General features: G+C 45.1%; 1 protein-coding gene across 4 annotated transcripts in view; it reads right to left on the bottom strand.

Moving 5' to 3' along the window:
- Positions 1-19,039, bottom strand: part of AARS1 (alanyl-tRNA synthetase 1) — a 54,790-nt gene that overhangs the window by 7,109 nt on the left and 28,642 nt on the right. For 3 of the 4 annotated variants that reach the window (XM_037516122.1, XM_037516124.1, XM_037516123.2), the window contains 11 exons: positions 12,179-12,335; positions 8,801-8,989; positions 8,357-8,502; positions 6,495-6,686; positions 5,844-5,988; positions 5,073-5,218; positions 4,098-4,206; positions 3,806-3,956; positions 2,467-2,591; positions 1,890-2,034; positions 507-685 (listed from right to left, as the gene is read on the bottom strand). In XM_037516122.1, coding sequence (XP_037372019.1) covers positions 507-685; positions 1,890-2,034; positions 2,467-2,591; positions 3,806-3,956; positions 4,098-4,206; positions 5,073-5,218; positions 5,844-5,988; positions 6,495-6,686; positions 8,357-8,502; positions 8,801-8,989; positions 12,179-12,322 — 1,671 coding nt within the window. In that variant the 5' untranslated portion in view covers positions 12,323-12,335. Of the gene's footprint in view, positions 1-506; positions 686-1,889; positions 2,035-2,466; positions 2,592-3,805; positions 3,957-4,097; positions 4,207-5,072; positions 5,219-5,843; positions 5,989-6,494; positions 6,687-8,356; positions 8,503-8,800; positions 8,990-12,178; positions 12,336-17,030; positions 17,078-19,039 lie in introns of those variants that run through there. The other variant, XM_037516120.1, reaches the window with a different exon arrangement.

The following is a 19,039-nucleotide window of genomic DNA, read 5'->3' as shown; positions in this document are numbered from 1 at the left end:
GTATGTAAATAAATTTAGCCACATAAACTCTTAGCACATGTAAATGCATATTCTCTAAGATTACATATATTACATACATTCTGTAAGACTGTATGTATATTTACAAGTAGCATTAGCACCATTTTATATATATTACATAGTTATATGTGTATGCACCATTATATAGATGTATATCACTGACACATACACACTTATCCCATAAAAGAGCATCTTAGAGAATCTGAACCCATTTTAAGGTACCTCAATTGTTTACCCTTCAGAGGACTACCGCTTATTTATAAGGAAGCCTGGAGGAACCCAGGGTCAGCCTGGCAGCAAGAATCCTGCCCACGAGACCTAATGTCTGTGCTAGCAACATGGTATAAGCAGTAGCTCCCTCAGCTGCAGAAACAGTGACCAGTGTCAGTGTGTCTGCCCCCCCAAAAGTCCAGAGTGCGGAAGAATCAAAGGGCCTGGCCCTTTGTCAGACCTTCTCCCCAGCTACCAAAGAAGAAGTGTGGGCTCACATCTTCACTGCTGTCGTCGAGTTTCACCAGGTAGCCTTCATCGTAGATCTGTCCTCCTTGCTCTGCATAGAAACAGGTCTTGTCCAGCAGCACTCCACACTCCTGGCCCGTGGACACTTCTTCCACAAACATTTTATCCCTGCGCAGAGCCATCACTGTAGCCACTGTGCTCTCAAATGCTGTGCAGAAGAGGGAAAACACAAGGTAAATGACTTCACACATTCTTAATTGGCTTTTGCTGGATTCTACTTCTCAAATTCTCCTTAGGTCCTAATTGGAGTGTACCTATGAGATTCTATGAAAGGGCACAGCGTGCTGGCTTTCCACCAAAGAATGCAATATTCAGTGGGCTGGTCAACTGACCTGATTTGTATGGGACTGAGGAGTTTCCCAGGATGCAGAAATTTCAGTGTTAAAATGGGGCAGTACTGGGAAAACTGGGTCACCCTAATAGTTGGTCGCCTCTGAGCCACTTAGCAGCAACTTGGTGAATTTGATTATAAATCTTTTTTTTTTTATAAAGTTTTTTTTTAATTTATTTATATAAGCACTGGGTACAGTCGGAAGCGTGGGAGGGTGAGAGAATTCACCAGAGCCAGAGCGGGGAGCAGAGCAGGCAGAAGGACAGAAGTACACTGCTGAGGGGAGCAGCGGGCGGCAGGAGAGGTCTGCACACCATGTGGGACCCTCCTCCAGTGGCTGGGGAGCAGCCGGGGATCGAACCGGTGCTGCAGAGGCTGCAGGCAGCTTCGCAACCCAGCGCTCAACCGCTGCGCCACCAGGGAGGCCCTTGATTATAAATCTTTAAGAATAATAATAAATTCCCTACTTCAAGGTCAATTCACAAAGAATGTGGAATTGCTTGGATAGATTTAGGTATCTCTGGTGGAGCAAAAAGCAGAGACATGCACTGCTTATTTCTTTCTTTTGTTTCTTCTTTTTTTTTTTTTCCTTAAGTTTTTTTTTTTTTAATTCATTTATGCATATAAGAACTGGGGTATAGACCAGAGATGCAGGGGATGAGAAAATTCACCAGAGACAGAGTGGGGAGCAGAACAGGCAAATCTACTGTTTCTTGTTAGCTTTTAGAATGCTATTACCCTGATATAAAATCCAAAGCTAATGTGAACTGTGTCAGTTTCAATTCTGGTTTCACTAAGATATTAAATTTACAATTAAGGGAAATTGGGAGAAGTGTACAAGGAATATCTCTATAAATTTAATAACTTCCTGTGAATCTATAATTATTCCAAAATAAAGATCTCCAAGAGTCATGAATACAAAATTACACATGATGATTCTACAGCACTAAAAAGAGATCACCGTGGATCCTTAACCTTTAGTCTCATCTAGAAAGTCCCCCAGATGAGCACAGTAACACACCATAGCTACCACTGGAGTCCGAATGGTAACTGTACTTTGGGGAATCATCTGTTGCCTCCAGACCCCTTTCCCGGAGCTCTTCAATAGCATAAATGTCCAGCATAATGTGGTCTTCACCACCAGCTCCCTTGCCCTGAGATTTGAGCTGCAAGTAAGAGAAATAAGCATAAGTTACCTTAGTGCAGGAAAAAACTCTGAAGGACTCAAAATTGCTAAACTATGCCTAATACGGAGCTCTAGAACAGGGTTTTTCAATCTTAGGATCATTGAAATTTGGGATCAGGTAATTCTTGGTTATGGGAAGCTGCCAGGTCCATTGTAGGATGCTGGGTAGTATTCCTGACCTCTACCCACTGGATGCTACTAGCATTCTAATTATAAAAATCAAAAATATCATCAGACATTATTACCAAATAATGGCAATATCCAGGGACTAAATCACCTGAAGTTAAGACCTGCTCCCGTAGGGAAAAACAGAATTTCCAAGATTTTAATGGATGGAAACTCTCGCTTGCTTTGCAGCAAAGTCCTGCCTTACTTGATGTTGGGTTTCTTGTTCACACCCCAAATTCCTTACCTGAGCCAGTTTCCTCTCCTCTTCAAAGCCATCCATATCTACCACCAGGCCCTTCTCTTCAGCAATCAGTCCAGTGAGATCCACTGGAAACCCATAGGTGTCATAAAGAAGCCAGGCAGTGTCCCCTACACAGCACAAAGGAATTGTGTCAGAAAAACACAGACCCCTTCTTTTCAATCCCTTCCCAGGAGGACACTGGCAATGACAGAGGGGTCAGAAACAAGGCAAGTGAGCTCAGGTTCTGTGAGCTTGACAGAAAACCCATCAGAATTGACTTGGAAGAAGCACAGGTCTCCTGGTAAAGTTTTGTTTCTTTTCTTTCTTTCTTTTTTTTAAGATTGTATTTATACAAGAACCAAGGTACAGGCCAGATGTGCGGGAGGGTAAGAGGATTCACCAGAGACAGAGCGGGGAACAGAACAGGCAGAATGACCGAAATACACTGCTGAGGGGAGCAGCAGGTGAGACAGGAGAGGTCTGCTGTGCCATGTGGGTTGCTCCGTGGCCAGTGAGGATCGAACCTGCACTGTAGAAGCCGCTAACAGCGTCACAGTACTGTGCTCAACCACCTGTGTCACCAGAGAGGCCCCAAGTTCTGTTTCTTTATCTAAACATAGTGCATTTATTTTGTGAAAATTCATCAGGCTTCCCCTTGGACATCACACTTCAATAAAAAGTAAAAATAGGGCCTCCCCTGGTGGCGCAGGCGGTTGAGCGCCGCGCTATGGAGCTGTCCACAGCCTCTGCAGCACTGGTTCGAGCCCTGCCAACCAGCAAGGGTCCCACATGGCGCGGCAGACCTCTCCTGTCGTGTCCGCTGCTTCCCTTAGCAGTGTATTTCATCAGTCTGCCTGTTCTGTTTCAGCTCTGTCTCTGGTGAATTCTCTTACCCTCCTGCGCATCTGGCCTGTACCCCTGTTCTTATATAAAATAAATAAATCTTTTAAAAAAATTATTATAATTATTAATCTTATCTAGTAACAAATAGTTGCAAAAAAAAGTATATACTATATGTTCCCATTTTTGCTTGAAAACATGAGTGTGTGCAGTGAGAGAAAAGGTCCTGAATACACTGAACTTTAAAGAGTTGTTACCTTGAGAAACAAATTTGGGAAAGAAAATGCTCACTTTTTACTTCTGTATTGTTTGAATACATTACCACAATAATGTATTGCTTTCATAATTTTACTATATGCCCCATTTTACACCAAAAGCAGTTTAACCAAGTTACACTTGGCCTCTGGAAATGTGGGCGTCCCACTGCAAGCTTGTGAACAAGAGTTTGCCCCTCCCATAAAGAAGAAACAGCCTCAATGGAGAAAGACACACCCATCCTTACCAGGAATGGTCTTGCTGTCTCCCAGGCTCTGAATTTTCCTGTCTAGGATGCGACGCCCTCTGCTGAGAGTTTTGAGAAACTGCACTTCTTCTTCATTAATGATGTCCTTCACCATATCTGGGTCCTTCTTTAGCTCAGGAAATGCATCTCCCTGAGAAAGGAAAAACAGATGGGGCCCGATGAGGCCAGGAATACCTCTAAAGTTGTCAAGAGCAGTATGCTGTCTCCCACCCTACCATGCCAAGGTATGCGCTTTAGTACAGAAAAGGCAAACAGGGAAATATACACCTACCAGAGACTGGACAACAACATCTACTAACGTAGCAAAGAAACCCCTGTTGGCATTGAGTTTCTCATGAGAGTATCGAACAGCCCGGCGGAGAATCCGTCGCAACACATACCTGTAAAAGGCAGAACTCAGTCCCCTGCTAGACAATATTCCCAGCCAAGCAGTTTGGACTGAGTCCTTTGGAATTCTAGTCAAAATACCATGACCAACTTTTTGCCTTTTTCATTCAGAGATGCTCTTTTACCGTAAGTCTACATTCCCCAAAGTCATTAAAACTCAGTAACATACCCACAAATACAACTCAAGGATGACTTGGAATAACCCTGGTTTCTTTTCCTACCACGTTCTGCTGACCCAAAGAGGGAGAGTAGTAGTACAGGCCAGATGGCAGGCTTAATGCCCTCATTTCTAGGTTCTGCCTGCAATAATGAAGCTGTCTGGGACCAGTCAATACCCACCCCTAGGGGCCTCCCTGGTGGTGTAAGGGGTTAAGATGCAGCACTCTGAAGCTACCTGCAGCCACTGCTGCACGAATTTGATTCCCGGCCGGCCAGGGAGCTACCCACATAGCACAGCAGACCTCTCCTGACTCTCCTGCTACTTCCCTCAGCAGTGTATTCCAGTTAATCTGCCTTTTCTGCTCCCCACTCTGTCTCTGGTGAATCCTCTCACCCCTGACACCTCTGGTTGTACCTTAGTTCTTGTATGCATAAATTAAAAAAATAAAAAATACCCACCCCTAAGCCCATGCCTACCAATATCCTATTAGGTAACCTTAAATATAATACTCATCATCCTGTACCTAGCAGCAAAGGCTTAGTATAGGAGCAACTCTTTATTGTGAACTAAAACTCCCTAGAAAACAAAGGGCTCTCTCCAGCTACCTAGAAGAGGGGGAAAAAGCATGGCTTAACATTCCATAAAGAGTCATAAAACTCAGTGTTAGTCCTAGTTCTACCCCATGTGTGGCAAACTTACCCCCGCCCTGTATTGTCAGGTCGACCGCCGTCAGCCAGTGCCACAGTGATGGTCCGGGCGTGGTCTGCCAGCACCCGGTAGGCCATATCAATCCCATCGGCATCATCAGCACCAACTTTCCCAGTGTATGGCCGGGCACCAGTGCCCTGCAAATAAAAACCAGGAGGCAGCTCATTAGGAAACAGCCCTTTGATGTTGCCTCTGAGAGGTCTGAGGAGTTATTAGATGAAAAGATGGCCCTTTGCAAGATTCTATAACCCCAGGAAAGGTGTCAGTAATGGAAGTAAAGAGCCTCCAGCCAGAACCTTGCATTCAACAAGTCTCAGTGCCTTGTGCCTGGAGTCTTGAGTTATTATTATTTTTTTAAGATTTATTTTGCATAAAAGAACTGGGGTGCAGGCCTGAGGTGCGGGGTGGCGGGGGGTGAGAGGATTTACTAGGAACAGAGTGGGGAACAGAACAGGCAGATCTACTGCAATACACTGCTAACAGGGGCAGTGGGAGAGACAGGAGAGGTCTGCTGCGCCATGTGGGTCAGCTCCCTGGCTGAGGACTGAGCTCAGGCTGCAGTGGTGATAGCATGATACTGCTGAGACTTAACTCCTATACCACAAGGGAGGCCAGAGACTTGTATTATTAACAATGAAGTTGGCAGATGGTTACAGGGGTCTCAGCTGGCAAGCATTTGGCTTCATTATCTTTGACAGCACTGCTAAGATGCCAGCTGAAAACCTCCACAGAAGTTTGTAACATTTGCTAAAGGATGAGTACCTTCTGAATGGCTTCAAAGTAAGGGACAAACAGGTCAGTGTCATAGTTGGACATCTTATTCTGCAGCACAGACACTAGTCGCTCCAGACCCATCCCTGTGTCGATGCTTTTCTTGGGAAGAGGTTTCAGAACACCGTCTGTTTCCCTGCAGGATCCAGAGAAATGGGAAATTGAAGAAAGGATTCAGGCTGCAGCCTTCCCATGCTGAGTAAGATTCACTTACACAGGACAACTGCAGGCTGTGACAATCTGCCATTTCCCTCTGCCGATTTGGTGGCAAGTGGGAGAAAGGGAAGGAAAAGCATTCTGGGTTCCATTTAAGAGTGATGCAAGTTTCAAGGAAATGAACTTTAAAACAGCAGTCCAAATGACAGCAAAAAGACATGAGAGGACTAGACCTTTAAGCAGACATATATGGATGAAAACTACTTTATAAAATAAGCCCTATTAAGAGATATGAGGGAAAAACTGAGAAATAAAATTTAAAGAATGTGTCACAAGCTCTTGATGGCTTTGGTGCCTGTGTCAGTCCTGCTCTACTGTCCCCAAAGACAAGGGTAGGCAACAGCCATGCACCTGGAATTCTTCTTTCTCAGAAGAGGACTTGAAGGTGCTGCTCTTAGCAGGCACGGAGCGGGACCCCAAAGTCACCTGTTATACTGGATGAACACAAGGTTCCAGATCTCTAGCACATTGGGGTCATCCTGGTTGACAAGATGTGCGGCGTCCCGACCACCAATCCGGTCATAGTGGATCTCACTGCAGGGGCCACATGGGCCTGTATCCCCCATCTCCCAGAAGTTGTCCTTCATATTGCCAGGGAGGATTCTGGTGTCATCCAGCCTGCAGAGAGCAAGGAAGATAAGCCCAATTACAGCGACAGAAGAAGATCTTGCCTAGACTTACGTCCATCACAAAAGAGGATTCTTATGAATTTCTAGGGAAAAGTCCCCACTCTTTGGCAACTAATGCTAAGGCTGCATACAAATTCTGCTAAGAGACAGAACATGATTCTTCTCAAAAAGTGTCTACAACAGAATACAAAATATGCATATACTAGGATATAACTAAATAAAATATGCAAAGATACAGATAAAAGTTGAAAATATGCTGAATATGATATGAATTTAAGCAATTATTTTGTTTGCAAATATTTCTTCATTTTTTTAACATAACTACGTGGCAGAATAAGTGTTAAAAAAGCTGTCATAAAATTACTTCTCTATGCCCCAATTCAATCATTTTTTTTAATCTTAATATAAGAGATTTAGTAACATTGAAACATGTCCAAAAATATTTGACTCTCCTCAAAGTTGCTAGATAACAGAGAATGCAAAACAAATTGTGTTCACTTAATAAACAAAGTACAGGTACATATAAAGCTAAGGAAAATGGATTCACAAAGTAGGGTCAAGATTAGTATTTCAGTTTCACAGGAGTACTACCAAAAACATTCACATACATTTAGACTATAGAGTCTAACCAAACACAGGTTTCAGACCAGTTACAAAGGGACGCTGGATTAGAAAGATATGCCTAGAATTAAAGCCAAGAAAACTAACAGGCCTCCCTGGTGGCGCAAGGGCTTAAGCACCGCACTACGAAGCAATCTGCAGCCTCTGCAGCACGAGTTCGATCCCCAGCCGTCCAGGGAGAAACCCACACGGTGCAGCAGACCTCTCCTGTCTCACCCTCTGCTCCCCTCAGCAGTGTGTTTGGTCCGTCTGCCTATTCTGCTCCCCATCTGTCTCTGATGAATCCTCTCACCCCCCGCATCTCTGGCCTGTACCCCAGCTCTTATATGCATAAATAAATAAATCTTAAAAAAAAAAAAAAAAAAAGAAAACAGCTCTGCTGAAGTGCACTAAAGGACGAGAGCTAAGTGAAAAGAGTAAGAGAATGAGACAAACAGGTCATGGGTATCCCAGCGATCGACAGGGGAGTATCACTACATATCCAGATTCCACTCACTGGGCACCTCATGAATTTTACTAAGTTTCAAGCACAGAACATACAAATTCACCTATCGTGTTAGTTTTATGCAATATGATTTTACCTTAGAATTAAATTATTAAAAAAATATATTTTTCCTAAACCTGTATGACACCATTTCATTTCCATGGAAATAAATTGCTTCATGTGAAGAATACCATGCTGTTGAAGACACACACATACACACAGGGCTACAGAAATATGAAAAGGTCTGGAAGACTAAATATGGGGTACCAAAACAGTGATTAATCTTAGGGACCCTCCACTTTCTGTTTTTTACGTTTCTACATAGTTCAAATTTTTGTAACACATCACACAATTTAAAAAGATAAATAAGAAATGTTCTGTATTTTGGCCTAAAACAACAGAATGATCAATTAAACTAAAAAGCAATGAAGGCACCAAAGGGTAATTACTCCCAGTAACCCCTACCACCACCTCAAAATGGCAAATGCCACTCTCACTAAGTTTAGGAATCATTTTATTCCATCAAACTCTCAACATGTAAATTGTATTCTTACCCCAAATTTTGCCAGATCTGTTTGCACTCCAGGTCTGGTTCTAAGCCAGCTGCTTCATCCCCACCAAAGTAAGTAACATAAAGTCTTTCAATTGGAATGCCAAACTCTTGAGTGAGAAGTTCCAGAGCCATCTTACATGCCAATTCCTACAAAGAACAAAGGAAAGTTGTGGAACATGGTCAAATCAAGATCTATTTAGTATGAACAGAAAAGCCCAGATGTTGGGAATACATATAAACTATAATATCATCACTATAAACTCAGTTCAGGATCAACTTACACAAGCAATCCAAGTGTAAACTGAAATCCTCAAGAAGTCTTAGAATTAACAAATGCTCTTCACTCCTGGGTCTCCAAGATATTTCACATTTTAAAACAAATAAAAGCAGAACCTATTTCCCCCAATGGAAACAACTGTCTTGCCCAAAACCCTTTAGAGCTTACCTTGAAGTAATCTCCAAAAGACCAAGAGCCCAACATCTCAAAAAAGGTGTGGTGGTAGACATCCTTGCCCACGTCGTCCAGGTCATTGTGTTTGCCCCCAGCCCGAATGCATTTCTGAGTATTGGCAGCTCTGCTCAGCTTTGCCATAGGGTGAGATGGGTCAATAGTGTTCAGGAAGATGGGTTTGAACTATAATAAGAAAGAGAACACTTCCACTTTTAAATAGCTGCCATTATATCAGATCGACACACACTGGCAGGAAGAGACCAGTCACAATTTGTTCAGTTCATGAATGAGCCTGGAATGAGTTCATTACTGAGCCTGGACACAGAAACTTATCAGAGGCAGATAGATGGTTGTGTGGGGCTGAGCAGAGGCAGCCTACAGAGGAGTGGTTCCTTGCTGGCCCAAGTTCCTTAATGGTCCCATCAGTGTCTGTGTCACACATAACCTTTGCTGGCCAAAGGTCTATCAGACCTGAGATGACAGTCGAAGGTTGAGGCAGTGAAACCTATGCTTCTTCACAAGTCCCTGACAGTCAGCTGAGGAGTTATACCACCCTCTGGAAGAATTTATTCTTCAAAATGTCTGTACACAATTGGTGAATAAAAGCATGAAAAAGAAAAAATTTAAGATCCATTGAGGGAATGAAATCAGCACCACTTGGTGAATGATATAGGGAAATAGTATTACGTGAGGATTTATCAAGTTATACTTCAAAATATTTGATTATTTCTATCACTTTTGTCTTATTTTTCCCACTACATCTGTCCCATTTGGTAACCACATGCTATTTGTGACTATGCAGAATTAATTAAAATGAAATAATTAGTGATTAATTAAAATTTCAAAAAGTTAAAAATTCTGTTCCTCTACCACACTAGCTCAGCTACCGCATATGGTTAATGGACGAAAGACGCCATATTGGGCAGCATAGTTACAGAACACTGGCATTACTGCCGGAAGTTCTATGGGACAGTCCTGCACTAGACCACAAAATCCTTAAAGCAAAAACTATTTTACTCATGTCTGTATGGATAGCACCTAGCATAGATCAATAAATACTATTTCAAATTATGAAGGGTGAACACAACAAATAAGGAATTTCTGACCGAGACGCAATACTGCACAATTGTTAGGCAAACCACTGTTTGGAATCAAATACACATTACAGTATTTACCAACTATGTGAACTCGGCAATTTACTTGAGTTTTCAATAACTCATGGATGGTACAGAGTGAGGATTAAATGAATTATTTATGTAAAACACAGAGAACAGGGCCTCCCTGGTGGTGCAAGTGGTTAAGCACTGCACTATGAAACAATCCGTAGCCTCTGCAGCATGAGTTCGATCCCCGGCCGGCCAGGGAACTACCCACATGGCACAGCAGACCTCTCCTGTCTCTCCTGCTGCTCCCTCAGCAGTGTATTTCAGTCAGTCTGCCTGTTCTGTTCCCCACTCTGTCTCTGGTGAACCTCTCATCCCCTGCAACTCTGGCCTGTACCCCAGTTCTTGTATGCATAAATAAATAAATCTTTAAAAAAAAAAAAAAACCACAGACAACAGTGCCTAGAGTGGAGTCAGTATTACAAGCAGATTGTCAGATTGTTAGATTATGACAATATTTACAAATGCTTATCAACACTGGACTCCCTGGTTCTTATACTAAATAGAATCCGCTCAAGTGGGGGAAAACAAAAGCCTGTGCCTAGAATGGAATCCTTCCAGTATTCCAGAAAACCCACCTAAAGTTAATGTCCACCTAAAATTAATGTCCACAATTCCAGGTATATGCATAGGACCCATACACATAACTGAAATCAATTTTATAAATTCATAGTCAATGTTAAACAAGGCAAAAAATGTTCCCATTTCCTCTCACTATCTAACTATCCCAGAAAAGAGACCCGAATAAAAAGAAAAAGGTGACTTATCCCAGTAGGTGTGTACTAAGGGCTAGCAGGTCCAGGCACTAAGCAGAGCAGCAAGAGAATCACGATAGAAGAACCCTGAGGGCACCATCAAACCAGAATGCACCTCCGTCAAGTATTACAAACACACTGAAAAACTCCTTTATAACATTCCTATTACTTCATGAGAAAACCCTTTTCTTTCACAACACGACTTTCAAATACCTTTCTTGATTCAACTACCCCAAATACAAATGCTACTAATAAAGCTTCTTCAGCAGTCTATCCACATGGCACTCGGGGCAACAGAGTTGAAGAAAGGTTGGAAAAAAAATTTGACACGCATGGCTAAAAATGGAAATGAAAGCAAAGCTTTCAGAGAATCAAGAATGCTGAAACACTGGATTTATAAAGAAGAAATGAAGGACAATCAGAATAACTGAGTTAACAAGTGTCTTCAGGTATCTGATTATAATAAAACGCTTTTGTAGACTAGATGCAGGCTATATTCTTGAGAGGCATACAAGTTTTATTCATGGGTATCAGGGTTTCTTATTATAATTAAAAGTAAAAGCTAATACTTACATATTATTCAAATACTGTGCTAAATATCTTTTATGCATCACTTTATTTACTTCTCACTGTAACCTAAAGGCAAGCACTATTTATTGTTTCTCATGTCACAAAGAAACTGAGGTTCTGGGCCTCCCGGTGGCGCAGCGGTTGAGCGCTGGGTTGCGAAGCTGCCCGCAGCCTCTGCAGCGCTGGTTCAATCCCCGGCTGCTCCCCAGCCACCGGAGGAGGGTCCCACATGGCGCGCAGACCTCTCCTGCCGCCTGTTGCTCCCCTCAGCGGTATACTTCAGTCCTTCTGCCTGCTCTGCTCCCCGCTCTGGCTCTGGTGAATTCTTTCACCCTCCCGCGCTTCTGACTGTACCCGGTGCTTGTATAAATAAATAAATAAATCTTTGGGGGAAAATAAATAAAGATTATACCTTTTAAATAAATAAATAAATAAAAATAAAAATAAATAAACTGAGGTTCTACGACATAAAGAAAGTTCCCCAAGATCACACAGTAGGGCCTCCCCGGTGGCGCAGCAGTTGAGTGCTGGGTTGCAAAGCTGCCCGCAGCCTCTGCAGCGCCGGTTTGATCCCCGGCCACTGGGCGAGGGTCCCACATGGCGCGCAGACCTCTCCTGCCGCCCGCTGCTCCCCTCAGCAGTGTACTTTGTCATTCTGCCTGCTCTGCTCTCCCCTCTGACTCTGGTGAATTCTCTCACCCTTCCACACTTCTGACTGTACCCAGTGCTTGTATAAATAAATAAATAAAATCTTTAAAAAAAAAAAGAGAGATCACACAGTAACAGAAGATAGATTCCGTCTGCCTGCAGGGGCTTTGCTTTCATCACTGCTCTGCTGACCCTGGTGTGAACAAACAGCCAAGAAGAAAGGAAAAGACCTTTACCTGGTTCATGCCTGCGTTGGCAAAGAGCAAAGTAGGATCATCCAATGGGATAGTGGCAGATGAGTGGACATAGGTGTGCTCATTTCTCTTGAAGAAATCTATGAATCGCCGCCGGATTTCACTTGCTGTTAGGATTGAGTCCATTTTGAAAGTAATCCTGAAGAATTAACCAAAGAAAAAAATGAAAGAAAATTGGGGGAATTGATATTAAGAGATAAGTAGGCATTACACAAGACTACTGGCTTTTCAGACCAAGTCAAAACATGAAAGGGGGGCCTCCCCGGTGGCGCAACGGTTGAGCGCTGGGTTGTGAAGCTGCCCGCAGCCTCTGCAGCACCGGTTTGATCCCCAGCTGCTCCCCGGCCACTGGAGGAGGGTCCCACATGGCACGCAGACCTCTCCTGCAGCCCGCTGCTCCCCTCAACAGTGTACTTTGGTCCTTCTGCCTGCTCTGCTCCCCACTCTGGCTCTGGTGAATTCTCTCACCCTCCCGCACTTCTGACTGTACCCAGTGCATGTATAAACAAAACAAACAAACAAACCAGCAAATAAAGCATGCCTCTATTAAAAAAAAAAAAAAAAAAAAACAGGTTCAATCAACAAGAGGAACAGAAGGTAGTTTCATGGACTCATTCATCCAACAAATATCTACAGAGCATTCCCTTTGTGCCAGGCTGTAAACTAGGAATTAGGAAGTGGGGATAAAAATGCCCAGTCTTTAGGGACCTCCCTGGTGGCACAAGGGGTTAAGACGCAACCTGTGAAGCTCGTCGCAGCCACTGCAGCACAAGTTCCATCCCTGGCTGGCCAGGGAGCTACCCACATAGTGCAGCAGACCTCTCCTGACTCACCCGCTGCTCCCCTAAAGCAGTGTGTTTCAGTCCATCTGCCTGTTCTGTTTCCCACTTTTTCTCTGGTGAATCCTCTCACCCCCCACAACTCTGGCCGGTACTCCAGTTCTTTTTTTTTTTTTTTTAAAGATTTATTTTTATTTATTTATACAAGCACTGGATACAGTCAGAAGCGCGGGAGGGTGAGAGAATTCACCAGAGCCAGAGCGGGGAGCAGAGCAGGTAGAAGGACCGAAGTACACTGCTGAGGGGAGCAGCGGGCGGCAGGAGAGGTCTGCGCGCCATGTGGGACCCTCCTCTGGTGGCCGGGGAGCAGCTGGGGATCAAACCAGTGCTGCAGAGGCCGTGGGCAGCTTCGCAACCCAGAGCTCAACCGCTGCGCCACCGGGGAGGCCCTCCAGTTCTTGTATGTATAAATAAGTAAATCTTTAAAAAAAAAAGCCCAGTCTTTAAATACTGGAAGAGAAGTCCACTGGGGACTGGAGCTGAGGAGATCTGGGGTCCAGACTTAGCACCAAGTTCTTAAGAGAGTTACTTCACTTCTTCAACAAAGGAGGGGCCCATATCAGATGAATCCCAACGACTTTTTCTGTTCTGGTTATCTAAGTATCCAGAACTACACAAAATTCTATTATTCTTTTTTTTTTTTTTTAATAGAGGCATGTTTTTTATTTATTTATTTATTTGTTTTGTTTGTTTGTTTATACATGCACTGGGTACAGTCAGAAGCGCGGGAGGGTGAGAGAATTCACCAGAGCCAGAGCGGGGAGCAGAGCAGGCAGAAGGACCGAAGTACACTGCTGAGGGGAGCAGCGGGCGGCAGGAGAGGTCTGCGCGCCATGTGGGACCCTCCTCCAGTGGCCGAGGAGCAGCCGGGGATCGAACCGGTGCTGCAGAGGCCGCGGGCAGCTTTGCAACCCAGCGCTCAACCGCTGCGCCACCGGGGAGGCCCTTCTATTATTCTTAAAGCCAAGGTCTCTAGGTTAGGTCTGATATCTGGGAGAGCTGCCTTCAGCAGCAGTGGACAGGTGGGGAAGGGGGGCAATAGGACCTATACGAACAAGGGACCACCTGCAAGTAGCAGGACTATACCTACCTCTACCTAAACTGAGCACCCCCAGAACCACAAGTATAAACTGCTACCTTCCCAGTGATTGGATTATTAAGGAGTAAAAGAGAAAGGGAATCATAAGAGAGTGAAATTGGGAAATAAAACTACAATTTCAAAGCCTATGTATATATAACATTTATAAAGGTTTCCCCTGCTATCTGAATGTAGGCTGTTCCTAGTATTTTTATTTTTTTTAGTCTGGGAATAATAAAAAATTTACCTTGTTTTGGGCTATTTGCCAGTACCTGCTGTGATCAAATGTTTCAAGAGAAAATATGGATATAAAAATGGCTCAGGGCCTCCCTGGTGGCGCAGGGGTTAAAGTCTGAGTGCTATCAAGCTATTGCCAGCCACTGCAGCATAAGTTTGATTCCCGGCTAGGGAGCTAACCCATATGGCACAGCAGACCTCAGCAGTATATACTCCCCTCAGCAGTATATCTCAGTGGATCCGCCTGTTCTGCTCCCCACTCTGTCTCTGGCAAATTCTCTCACTCCCCTGCACCTCTGATCTACACCCCAGTTCTTGTCTGCATAAATAAAACAAATCTTTTTTTAAAAAAATGAATTTATGGGGCCTCCCCGGTGGCGCAGCGGGTGAGCGCTGGGTTGCGAAGCTGCCCGCGGCCTCTGCAGCGCCGGTTCGATTCCCAGCTGCTTCCCGGCCACCGGAGTAGGGTCCCACATGGCGCGCAGACCTCTCCTGCCGCCCGCTGCTCCCCTCAGCAGTGTACTTCGCTCCTTCTGCCTGCTCTGCTCCCAGCTCTGGCTCTGGTGATTCTCTCACCCTCCCGCACTTCTGACTGTACCCAGTGCTTGTATGTATAAATAAAATCTTTTTTAAAATAAATAAAAATAAATAAAATAAAAAAATGAATTTATGGTGGTAATTCTGACTGAGCAGCACCCTAACAGTTCTTTGCGAGTGTACACTGCTCCTCCTCAAAATGGGTTACCTGAGGTCAATAAGCTGTTAAATTCCAAAAATAAATGAATATTTCATTTATGCTTATGCATTCAACATACTGAATGCATGACAGTTCAAGAAATCAAGATGAACGAGTCCATGTCCTTAATGGTGAGAGAGTCAAAGAAACAGCTGCAGTGTGATGTAAAAGGATACAGCATATAGGCCTATAAGCCTGTATAGTGTAGTGCCCATAAGCCCTACAGAGGTGAGACTATTAAAAGCATACTGGAGGGCCTCCCCAGTGGCGTAGCGGTTGAGCGCTGGGTTGCAAAGCTGCCCGCAGCCTCTGCGGCGCTGGTTCGATCCCCGGCTGCTCCCCGGCCACCAGAGGAGGGTCCCACATGGCGCACAGACCTCTCCTGCCGCCCGCTGCTCCCCTCAGCAGTGTACTTCGGTCCTTCTGCCTGCTCTGTTCCCCGCTCTGGCTCTGGTGAATTCTCTCACCCTCCCGCACTTTTGACTGTATCCAGTGCTTGTATAAATAAATAAATAAATAAATCTTTAAAAAAAAAAAAAAAAAGCATACTGGAAGGCCTCCCTGGTAGCGCAGCGGTTGAGCCTGGGCTGTGAAGCTGCCCGCAGCCTCCACAGCACCGGTTCGATCCCCGGCCACAGTGAGGGTCCCACATGGTGTGCAGACCTCTCCTGCCCCGGGGCTGCTCCCCTCAGCAGTGTACTTCATCAGTCTGCCCATTCTGTTCCCTGCTCTGGCTCTGGTGAATTCTGTCACCCTCCTGCGCTTCTGATTGTACCCAGTGCTTGTATAAATAAATAAATCTTTTTCAAAAAAAGGTAAATAAAAGCATACTGGAAAGTTGGAAAGGAAACAGGAGAAACAGATTCCACTTCCCAGCAGGAGCTGTAAAGGTTTAGAGGATCTTAAATCACACACAGGAACTTTCAACCTCTTCATCAGCCAGGTAAGCTGTCTACCCTATGCCCACTCTTTCCCTTTTTCTTAATTTCTCATTTCTGATCTCTCCATTCCAAAGAGACAAATTTAAGAAACCCATCTGGAATAGATTCTCCCTATTTTATTTTCATCAAGTCTTCATAATTTCCAAATTTATTTGACAGCTGGTCCATCTCCCCATGAGGCTATAAATTCTATCCCAGTGGGAATCATGACTTATTGGCGTGAGGTCACAGTACATCCTCAGCATCTAATACAGTGGTGACTAAATACGTATTTAGTGACTGGGTTAAGAAAAACGAAAAACAAAACCCTTTTAATAGGAAGCTCTGGGAAATGCAGACAATATTAAAAATACCTGAGCATGAAGGGGCAGGGCCTGGACCAAACTATTTTTTTTTTTTAAGGACATCATTTAATCCTTACAACAAATTTGTAATGTAAGTACTATTTTCTTTTTTTTAATTTTATTTTTATATTCCCCATACAATTGCAACCCCCTTATTTTGACCCCAATTCCTCCTCCCCCCGCCCTGTCACCCCCTATAGTGTCTCTGGTTCATAGCTGTTTGTTGATTTTGATTTTTTCTTTCTTATAGTTATTCTTTTTCCTTGGACCAGGCTATTTTTAAGAATTTAGAAAAATGGTTCACATGAGCACATGGGGATACCACAAGCCCCCCACCCTCAACCCTCCCCCCTTTTCCCGCCCGCCTCTAAGAGATTAAAACCAGGGGGATAAAACCTTCTGAGGGCGAGCAGTCACTGCCAACCGTGACCCCCCAAATTCTCAGCCCTTGGCAAGGGCACCGCGGCCGCTCCAGCCCAGACCCGGGCGCCTTAGGCCTCGCGGAGCCCGGCCCAGGAGCCCACCCTGGCAGTCGCGCTTTCAGGCCGGGGCTCGACAATTCCCGCGGCGCCGCACAGGTACTCGGCGCCCTCCCGCTTCCCCCGAGGGTCGCCGCGCCCAGCCCGCCCTCGGAGCCCCCCGCCAGGACCCGCGGTTACCTGCGCCCTCGCCCGCGCAGCTGCACCGGCCCCGAGTCACCGCCGCAACCCGCAGCGCCCCGCCCAATCAGAGCGCGCCGACGGAAAGGGCCCCGCCCCGCCGCACCCTCGTGAGTTGTTATTGGTGAATGAAAATGCCAATCAACTCCAGCACGAATCAGTTTTTTAGCCGATTTCTGGGAAAACGGCGTTCTGCCGGCTGATGCAATGGCGGGGAAAGAAGGTGCCCGGGCACGTCACGTGAGAGTAAGACGCGGAATCCCGGAGGCTGACATTTTGGTTTCCATGTGAGAAGTCCTGACAGGTGACATGGCTGATAAAGGGGAAAGGTGCCATCTGTTTGGTGGAAGCCATAACTCTTGGTATATACTTAGGTTCCTTTTACTTGTGGGTTGCTGTACAGACCTCAGAAGATTCTCAACTATTGTACCTATGGGGACATTTTGTAACAGGGTGGTCCCCCGGAAAGGGGGAGGTTCCCTGCCCCTCCCAAGGGAGGGTGGAGCTGAGCAGGGAGAGGAGAAGCTGCAGAAGAGACTGAGGAAGGAAACAGGATGGAGCCAGGAGACCTGGAGGAGGCGCATGGAGCCTAGAGACACGTGAAGAAACTGCGCTTGTCTTTTGGTCGTAGACTGGGTGACACAGATGTGGGTGAGACCCGTGGGGAGGTGACAATGGCAGCTTTTATCTTGATGTTGATTTTGCTCTTTTCCTTCCGGGCTTGTCCGGTTGTTTGTGACCCTTTTCTGTGGGTCCCCACTGGAAGATGCTTTAGACTTGTGGCAGGCTTTGGGGCCTTGTTCTGGGCGGATCCCATATGGATGGACTTTTACCCACGAGGGGATGGGTAACTTTGGGTGCTTCATTTAGAAACTAGACTCTTTGCCTTACCTGTATTGTTTCCTAGTTTTATTAAAGATCCTTCCCATTAGTCTCATGTGTTTTGTGTTGATGCAGCGGATGGCAGAACCCATTTAGAATAGGCAGGTTTGCGGGGTTTGGGCTGCCCCTCTCCCTGTTCTATAACAATTTGACCTTATCAGACCTTCTTGGATATGGTATGGAAGAAACAACTATACTAACTGAGGGGCAACTGAATTGGCATCTGGTCCTCGATTTGGCTTTAAAAAATAATAGTTAAGGGCCTCTCGGGTAGCGCAGCAGTTGAGTGCTGGGCTGCGAAGCTGCCCGCAGCCTCCACAGCACCGGTTCCATCCCCGGCCTCCGGCGAGGGTCCCACATGGCTTGCAGACCTTTCCTGCTGCCCGCTGCTCCCCTCAGCAGTGTGTTTCGTTACTCTGCCTGCTCTGCTGCCCGCTCAGGCTCTGGTGAATTCTCTCACTCTCCCGCGCTTCTGACTGTACCCAGTGCTTGCATAAATAAATAAATAAATGTTTAAAAAAAAAAAAAATAGATGAACCTGTCTAAGCTTTAAAAAAAAAAAAAGTCATTATACCTAATATTTGTTGAGCACTTGGTATACAGCAGGCTCTGGTCTAAATTTCTGATCTTCACAAAAAACCATATCATGAGTTATTGTTATTACCTGCTTTTAGCTGTTGAGGAAACTGAGGAACTGGACAGACTGTAACAGCAAGACAGCCAAGAGCAACCCAAAAAAGGTGTGTTTATTCTTATCCAAATTAGCATAGTCAGTCTAAACAATCTGAGAAATGGATCAGTCTTCCGTGCTACTGCTACGGGGCAGCCCCGATATAAAACTGGTTGCCTGACTGTGGGTCCTCACCCACGCGCTTAAAAGGGACTTAATACCCCACTGCAGGCACACACAAAAGGTTAATAAAAGATTTATTCACAAGGGAAGGGGAAATGAGAAAAATGTACAACTCAGGGAGAAAAGTGGGAGATAAAGTCTTAAATGCATCCTACCCTATCTGCCGATCTGAAATTCCAAATGGCACTCTGAGAGCTGGCTGTGAGCCACAAGCCGTGAAGCCAGGAGGCGAGCAAGAGAGAGACCCCAAGGCCCACGTGTCTGGTTTTTATAC

This window comes from Talpa occidentalis, unplaced genomic scaffold (assembly GCF_014898055.3).
Source record: "Talpa occidentalis isolate TD23 unplaced genomic scaffold, MPIMG_talOcc4v2.1 talOcc4.17, whole genome shotgun sequence".
Classification (NCBI taxonomy): Eukaryota; Metazoa; Chordata; class Mammalia; order Eulipotyphla; family Talpidae; genus Talpa; species Talpa occidentalis.
The sequence above is the reverse complement of the archived record's forward strand: the minus strand, read 5'-3'. Positions and strand labels throughout refer to the sequence as shown.